Source organism: Melitaea cinxia, chromosome 18 (genome assembly GCF_905220565.1).
Source record: "Melitaea cinxia chromosome 18, ilMelCinx1.1, whole genome shotgun sequence".
In the NCBI taxonomy this organism is placed as follows: Eukaryota; Metazoa; Arthropoda; class Insecta; order Lepidoptera; family Nymphalidae; genus Melitaea; species Melitaea cinxia.
This window is the reverse complement of record NC_059411.1, coordinates 15,688,136-15,697,657: the sequence shown is the minus strand read 5'-3', so window position 1 is coordinate 15,697,657 and position 9,522 is coordinate 15,688,136. Positions and strand designations below refer to the sequence as shown.

General features: G+C 28.4%; 1 protein-coding gene across 1 annotated transcript; it reads left to right on the top strand.

Annotated features, from left to right (window-relative positions):
• The first annotated feature begins 5,260 nt into the window (after positions 1–5,260).
• Positions 5,261–6,388, top strand: LOC123662157. The gene is made up of 3 exons (XM_045597041.1): positions 5,261–5,884; positions 5,973–6,039; positions 6,231–6,388. The coding sequence occupies exons 1-3, from the start codon at positions 5,339–5,341 to the stop codon at positions 6,386–6,388; spliced, it is 771 nt and encodes a 256-aa protein (XP_045452997.1). The 5' UTR covers positions 5,261–5,338.
• Positions 6,389–9,522: the final 3,134 nt, after the last annotated feature.

Below are 9,522 nucleotides of genomic sequence, written 5' to 3'. Positions count from 1 at the left end.
TATTTTCAAATGGAAAGTGCAAGGTATCATTTAATGGATTCCATCCTAACCCTAAAGTACTAGACGACTCACTAATAATAAGACTATCCTGTGAATTTTCAAGATCATTTTCAAATATACCAGGTAGATTAGATTTAAATTTTCTGAGATTAAAACAACCGTGTCTTAACGCCTTTGTTACAGAAGATTTAATATAACGCAATTGAAGTTCATCATCAGAACCGGTGATGATGTCATCAACGTAGAAATCTCGTTGAATTATTGTTTTAATTAGTACATCTTCCTGTTCCTCTCCCAATTGCCAAAGACAACGAGTACTTAGGAAGCTTGCACTGGACGTACCATACGTGACAGTATTTAACCTCAATGTTCGTATAGGTTCGTTTTCATTTTCTCTCCATAGTATTAATTGCAAATCACGGTCGTCGTCATGTATATCCACTTGCCTATACATTTTTTCAATATCGCCACATAAAAGGTATTTATACTGACGGCTTCTAATTAAAATAGAAAAAAAATTATCTTGCATATTTGGCCCTACCATTAAAATATCATTTAAAGAATACCCAGAAGACGATGAAGCCGAACCATCAAATACAACTCTAAGCCGCGTTGACTCACTATTTTGTTTTAACACAGGATGATGACACAAAAAATAGGAACTATAGGGTTTAGTAACTTTTGATTCCGTAAGATGACCTAGTTCAGCATACTCGTTAATGAAGTTAGTGTATTCCAATTTTAATGAAGGATTTCTTCTAAATCTCTTTTCCAATTTCATCAGCCTAAATTTAGCAGTTTTGTAGGTATCACCTAGACAGTCAGGAGTGTCAAGTAATGGTAGCTTAACACAAAACCTACCCGACTTAAGTCGATATGTATTTTCTACAAAATGCTTCTCGCAAGCTTCTTCACTCCAACTGAGTAAAGGCCGTTTAGGGAGGTCTTCGATTTCCCAGAATTTAGGTAGAATCATTTCATCTATATCATTGGGTGATAATTTAGTCAAAACAAGGTTACACTGTGCAGATTTAGGAATTTTATTATTATTATGACATAAAGGGAATGAACCACAAACTATCCAGCCAAATTTTGAACTTCTCAACTTTATTTTAGCGTCACCAATATATCTAGTTTTATTACCTATAATGTCCCAAAACATATCAGAACCAATTAATAGGTCGATGGATCCTGGATCGTAAAATTGTGGATCGGCTAAAGGTAAGTTATGAGGTAAGTTCAGATTTTTTAAATTCATACAACACTTAGAAATATCTCCCATTATTTTATCTAGTACCATACATGTTAATTTTAAATTATATGAACTGTTTACAGAACTCAGCTTCACAGTACAAATTTCGACGACATTGTTTAAAGCATTATTGCCTATGCCAACGACCCTTACAGCATCTATGGTATTAGTATTCAAAGATAATTTTTTGATCAAAGAGCGAGTAATAAATGAAGACTGGCTTCCACAGTCCAAAAGAGCACGAACTCTTGTCGCTTTGTTAGTAATCGGATTAGATACTTCTATAAGCGTAGTTGGTAACAATGCTTGACCGTAAAATCTATTAAAAAAACACATGGAAAATTCAGCATCATTAGTGACTGCATTACACTTAACTTCCTTTTCTGGATTGTGAAGTAAGCTGTTATGTTTTTTATTACAATGACAAGGTTTCATTCGGCAATCACTGACGGGATGCCCCTGCCTTAGACAATTTACGCATAATTTATATTTTGATACTTCGTTTAATCTTTCTTGTATATTTTTTGATTTAAAAACAGGACAATCATATATTTTATGATCATCATTACAAATAACACAATAATACCTGTGTGGCCTTTGATTTGTAACAGCAAACGTTTTTGTGTAATTTATATTCTGATTATATTTATTATTATATTTGTTTTTATTCATAATACCTTTATTAGAACTATTATGGTTTGGTACGACACTACTAGAGGTACTAGGTAATCCTTTATTCATAGAATTATCATTTTTATTACGATATAAAGATTCTAAAACATCAGCTCGATCGTTCAAAAACTTATTAAATAACTCTAGTGTTGGAATATCATCCAAACCATTTCTATATTCTTCCCACTTAATTAACGTTTGACTATCTAATTTTGATGACAGCATGTAAATTAATAATATATCCCATTTATCTGTCGGTTGATCCAGACTTGTTAGAGCACGCAAATCTTTATTTACCTGATCCACCAAAAAACGAAGCGACCTATCAGATTCACGCATAATTGGCTGTATGGAAAATAAAGATTTCAAATGATGATTAATCAGCGCCCGTTTATTGTTGTAACGCTCACAAATAAGGCTCCAAGCTTTGGAATAATTAGCAGATGAGACTTCAAGATTTGAAATTAGCCTAGCAGCATCACCCTCCAAATAAGATGAGAGATAGTGAAATTTCTGTATCGGCGTGATGCGATTGTTGTTATGAATTAAGCTTTCATAAGTGTCATGGAACTGAAGCCAGCGGAAATATTGGCCGCCGAATTTTTCTATTTGTATTTGCGGTAACCTTATACCTAACTCGCTGTGATCGTGTAAGCATTGAGATTGATCCTTGTGATCAACACTGTGATCATCTATTATTGTTTTAGCCATTGCAATACAAGAGATAATATCATGTTCAATATTATCGCGTTCATCCACTTCAACATCAATGCTTTCCGAATTTATAACTTCAATTTCGCTTTGTAAATTATCAAATTTGACGGACAACGACTCGAATTTTGTTAATTTTAAATTTAATTCAACTAGTTCAATATTTGACACTACCTCCTTTTCTTTAAATTGAGCTAAATAATTCTTAAATTTAGTGATTTGTCCCTTTATAGAACTACGTTTTACTATTAATTCCCTCAAACAAGAATTAGATAACGATGACCCCTTTTCAGTCATTTTGCCAACCGATGATTATTACTTTATAATATAAATATAAATTTGCAAATAACCAAAAACGTTTTTCAATGCTCACGCGCGCTGTTCAGCTCGGAGTGCAATCAGGATTTAGGTGCAGGTTACGCAGCTGATGACGCAGCCCGGCCTCAAACCTTCGCAGCTGCGGCCACCCGTCACTGGAATGTTCGGCAAACAATTTTAAATAACCTGGGATACCGATAATTTCAATTTGTTATACCTAATTTTTTTATAATTATCTTAGAAAAATATTTTAATGTGCTTCTAAATAAAAATAATATAATTATAATTTAGTGTTTAATATTATTATTTATTTACTACTCTTACTCTTAAATAATAACCAACATCAATAAATTACAGAATTAGAATATAGCACAAATAATTTAATCAATTATTCAATGCGTAAATGTATTATTGAAACTGTTAGGTATATTCTTCAAAAATAAGCGATATATAGTTTTTTTTTTTTTTTAATATTAATGCGGAAATAGTATTTAGTTTCAAAGGAAATAATATTAATGGTTATAAAACACCAAAATTAACATTTACTTTCTTTGTTATAAAAATTATTTATTCCGATGTGGGTAGGTAACAAAAAATTATGTACTAAAATTTAAGAACTTATATTAATAAAATAGTTTTAAAAACTGAAATTGTTTTACGAATTTCTTGTTTCGTTACTTAATTATTATTACAAAAATTATTAATTTGCTTTAGAGGCAATTTTGTATAAGTTGTAACAGGATGATTACGGAACAAAGGATGGCACTTATCTGCTGTTCCTGGCTTCGAAATTAGGCGTGAGCTTTATTGTCTGCACTGTCCCTTTCGTTTTACTTGCCAGATTTATTATATTTCTTTACCCTCGGCTCTGGTTCTCGTATCGGGCTGGTTTTAAATCGACACCTCGACGTGACCTTTCTCGAACACGATGGCGAATTTTGTTTTCTTAAATTTCTCCTTTAATATTAGTTCCCCTCATGGGCCACCAATAAATGTCTTCAACGACACCCTGGGGCTTAATTAAAACCCAAAAATTTCTTTTTATACTGGTTTATTACAATTTTTACAATAATTATTGTGCGAGCTAATGTTATCTTTGACTGAGTGATTTAGTGACAAAACAATGTAGGTAACTTAAAAAATAAATAAATTATTAATCGAAACTATTGACGCAACTGACGAAACGAATTACTCGAGTCGCTGTAATTCGGAACAAATGGTTTTATTAACGTAAACAATATGTAATAATTTTTATTTATATTTTAATTTTAAATTAATCAATTAAGTCCTATATTTTTAACGTTTAAATTATTTAAATTAACGACTTCCAGGATATTAGGAAGTATCAAAAATAAAATAACAGCAACAATAATAAGTTGGTAAAATAACATCAGATGTCTCTAGTTTTAAAAATCTCAATTGAAATCAATTGTACAGTACAATAAGAAAGCTACATAGTAAATTTACTAAACATTTTTATGATCAATTATTGATTAAAATTACAAAACTGTATAGTAAAATTACCAATCAAATTTTCTGTAACTGCTTGGTAAATTTCCGAAAATATTTTGTAATTTTATCAAACCCAATTCAAATGAATTGGTTGGTATAGTTACGAAACTGCGTAGTAAATTTACTAAACATTTTTATGATCAATTATTGATTAAAATTACAAAATTGTATAGTAAAATTACTAATCAAATTTTCTGTAACTGCTTGGCAAATTTCCAAAAATATTTTGCAATTTTATCAAACTCAATTCAAGTGAATTAAGTAGTATAGTTACAAAACAGCATAGTAAATTTACTAAGCATTTTCATGATACATTCTTGAGTAAAATTACAAAACTGTATGATAAAATTACTATTTAAATCTTCTGGAACTGCTTGGTAAATTTCCAAAAACATTTTGTAATTTTCTCAAATTGAGTTGAAGCATTCTGTTTAGTAAATTTACTAAATTGTTTTGCGTTAAAACTTCCCACACATTTTTAGTAAGTTTACCAAAGAAATTTTTAACAGTGTAGGGTAACTACTTTTTTAGATGAACCAAAATTGTTAGTATTTCGGTTTACCATAGTTTCTTGAAAGATTACAAAAAAAAATGTTTATTTACATATTATTGAAATTATTAAAAATTTATCAATATTTTTATATCATATTTATATGTAAAATTTTGATTTGAAAATTATATATAGTAAAGTTATGATTAATAAAATATCACGAAAGTTTTAAAACAACAATAGGCAGTATTGATGATGAGATTCAATCACTACAACAAACCGTATACAGCGCAGTACGTTATCAAATAAAAATTCAAGCTGGAGATAGAAGTAAAACATCTGATTCGTTAGATGATAATGATGAGCTTGTCGAAAAGCCAAAGATGCAGGATGAATATGGCTGTGTAGCTTATCTACCAGTTTCACCGTCCTCTGAGGAATTAGAGTTAATGTGTAAACAAAAATCAGAATTAATAGATAAATATGATACACTGGATGAGCACATTACTGATGAAATATTAACTCTAATGCAAAAATGTTATTTTTTGCAAAGAAAGGAAATACACATTGGAAAAGATCTTTCAACAATTTTTCAACAGTGGCCATTCTTCTACCACTATAAATTCATAGTGCAGCACGCTGATGAATTATTAGGCAAAGATACAAATGTGGTATGGAAAACATCATTGGAAAAGCTATCAAAACCCATCAACCGCTGGGCCAAAAATCTAGAAGTTGCTCGAGAAGTAAAAGATAAGAGCAAAAAAAATGCGGTTGACGGTGAACGAAAATTCGTTCGTGATAGACTAAAACTCGCAACAAAATATAGTGAACAAAAAAAAAACGACGAACCATATAACACGGTTGTGTTTGAATTAATCGTGAAATTCATGAAAGAAAATTTGACATTTCTCTACAATATAATTGATGTAAGTTGTAAATATTTTCATTATTCTTAATCACAGATATTAATTTAGTAATAATACGAAATTTAATTCTATTAATTTGTATTTGTAGGAATCTATTGAAGATGCGGAATTACTTAAGCACGTTCCTGTTGTCAATCCTGTATTAATAATCAGAGGTATAGAGATTTTGTATATTTGTATTAAATTCATGAAATTAGTTTTTTTTTTTTACAAAAACAAAATTAATTTGACTAATGTTCAAATTGTTTGCATACTACTCTTTTACGGAACTATTATTAATTATCTGTAGTTGAATAATTGAATAATTATATTCCTTTAATACTAATAGCTTGAATAAATTAAAAAGAGTTTTTAAATAAAATTTTACAACAATTTTTCTTACAAATTTGTCCTCCCAAGGGTACAAAGAGAGGTGGTAAGAGAAAAGCAACGAAAATCCATCCTAAAGTCTTCAAACTGACTAAAGATATTGATTCCTACCTTGCTGATGAATCCGATGACTAGTATCCATAACTTGTTACTTTTTAATTAGATGATATAGGATAACTTTATTCTAAAATTAGTTTAGTTTATATTGTTCCATTACTATTATTTATAACTATATCGTTCAGCTTATTTTTGTCATTTTGGCGAAAATTGTTTATGATACTTTGTAAAGTATCAATATTATTTTATGCTGCTATTAGTATTACTATTTTATTTCCTCAATAAATGGTTTTATTAACGTAAACAATATGTAATAATTTTTATTTATATTTTAATTTTAAATTAATCAATTAAGTCCTATATTTTTAACGTTTAAATTATTTAAATTAACGACTTCCAGGATATTAGGAAGTATCAAAAATAAAATAACAGCAACAATAATAAGTTGGTAAAATAACATCAGATGTCTCTAGTTTTAAAAATCTCAATTGAAATCAATTGTACAGTACAATAAGAAAGCTACATAGTAAATTTACTAAACATTTTTATGATCAATTATTGATTAAAATTACAAAACTGTATAGTAAAATTACCAATCAAATTTTCTGTAACTGCTTGGTAAATTTCCGAAAATATTTTGTAATTTTATCAAACTCAATTCAAGTTAATTAAGTAGTATAGTTACAAAACAGCATAGTAAATTTACTAAACATTTTTATGATCAATTATTGATTAAAATTACAAAATTGTATAGTAAAATTACTAATCAAATTTTCTGTAACTGCTTGGCAAATTTCCAAAAATATTTTGTAATTTTATCAAACCCAATTCAAATGAATTGGTTGGTGTAGTTACGAAACTGCGTAGTAAATTTACTAAACATTTTTATGATCAATTATTGAATAAAATTACAAAACTGTATAGTAAAATTACTAATCAAATTTTCTGTAACCGCTTGGTAAATCTCCAAAAATATTTTGCAATTTTATCAAACTCAATTCAAGTGAATTAAGTAGTATAGTTACAAAACAGCATAGTAAATTTACTAAGCATTTTCATGATACATTCTTGAGTAAAATTACAAAACTGTATGATAAAATTACTATTTAAATCTTCTGGAACTGCTTGGTAAATTTCCAAAAACATTTTGTAATTTTCTCAAATTGAGTTGAAGCATTCTGTTTAGTAAATTTACTAAATTGTTTTGCGTTAAAACTTCCCACACATTTTTAGTAAGTTTACCAAAGAAATTTTTAACAGTGTAGAGTGGAAACAGCCTGTTGCCAAACGCAGTGTGTGACGCCATCGGGCCCGCTGGACTGACGATCAATGTAAGATTGTTGGCGGTGGCTGAATGATAATTGCTAATTTATGGATTATTTTTATTTTGTTATTAATGGAAAACTGAAATGTTTAGCGCGAACTTGGGGAGGCCTATGTGCAGCAGTGGACTGCGATACACTGTTAAAAATTTCTTTGGTAAACTTACTAAAAATGTGTGGGAAGTTTTAACGCAAAACAATTTAGTAAATTTACTAAACAGAATGCTTCAACTCAATTTGAGAAAATTACAAAATGTTTTTGGAAATTTACCAAGCAGTTCCAGAAGATTTAAATAGTAATTTTATCATACAGTTTTGTAATTTTACTCAAGAATGTATCATGAAAATGCTTAGTAAATTTACTATGCTGTTTTGTAACTATACTACTTAATTCACTTGAATTGAGTTTGATAAAATTGCAAAATATTTTTGGAGATTTACCAAGCGGTTACAGAAAATTTGATTAGTAATTTTACTATACAGTTTTGTAATTTTATTCAATAATTGATCATAAAAATGTTTAGTAAATTTACTACGCAGTTTCGTAACTACACCAACCAATTCATTTGAATTGGGTTTGATAAAATTACAAAATATTTTTGGAAATTTGCCAAGCAGTTACAGAAAATTTGATTAGTAATTTTACTATACAATTTTGTAATTTTAATCAATAATTGATCATAAAAATGTTTAGTAAATTTACTATGTAGCTTTCTTATTGTACTGTACAATTGATTTCAATTGAGATTTTTAAAACTAGAGACATCTGATGTTATTTTACCAACTTATTATTGTTGCTGTTATTTTATTTTTGATACTTCCTAATATCCTGGAAGTCGTTAATTTAAATAATTTAAACGTTAAAAATATAGGACTTAATTGATTAATTTAAAATTAAAATATAAATAAAAATTATTACATATTGTTTACGTTAATAAAACCATTTATTGAGGAAATAAAATAGTAATACTAATAGCAGTATAAAATAATAATGATACTTTACAAAGTATCATAAACAATTTACGCCAAAATGACAAAAATAAGCTGAACGATATAGTTATAAATAATAGTAATGGAACAATATAAATCTAGCGAATCAGTTTCTAAATGTAATAATTATTATCTAATACTGTATTTAATACTGGATTAATTATTTTATACGGGAAATATTGTGTTATTCATGTACCGTGTCATATTTTTGTGTACAGTACACAATAAATAACACAATATTTCTTCATAAAGCTTTGAATTTTTTATAATACAATTATTGAATAAGTTTTTGTTTATTTCATTTAGGTATTCAAAATACATATATTATGACTAACCCGTTGGCGCAGTTTGTAGTGGCCTTGCTTTCTGTCCTGCGGGTTGCGGGTTCGATTCCCGCCTGAGTCTGGGTGTAATATAATATTTGTATCTATATATTTATATATGTATTATTTCTATGTTATATTGTTCATATGACTATTATTAAATCTATAAAGTTTAATACTATAGACGCTGGTTACGTTGAAGATTGATAAACTATCTGGTGTAACCTTCGTATACTTACAAACACTTAAATTTATTTTTTTTTCGAGGAAGACGGTGTAGTGTCAAATTTCTATATACTAACAATAACGACACTCAAATCAAGAGCATTTTTCAAGACCGATTAAACGAGTTTATGTTTCTTAGTAGATTAAATGATTATTTACTCTATAGTATACACATACACAATTTTTCAGTTTAAAACATAAAATAATTTATAAATAAAATAAAAATTTACAGAAAATTAAAATCATCAATTTAATAAAAATTTTACGTAATAATTCGAAATAAAATAAAATAAAAAAAATCTTTGCTTTTGATTAGGATTCGAACCTGGCTTTCCCTGACGCTAGGCAAAAA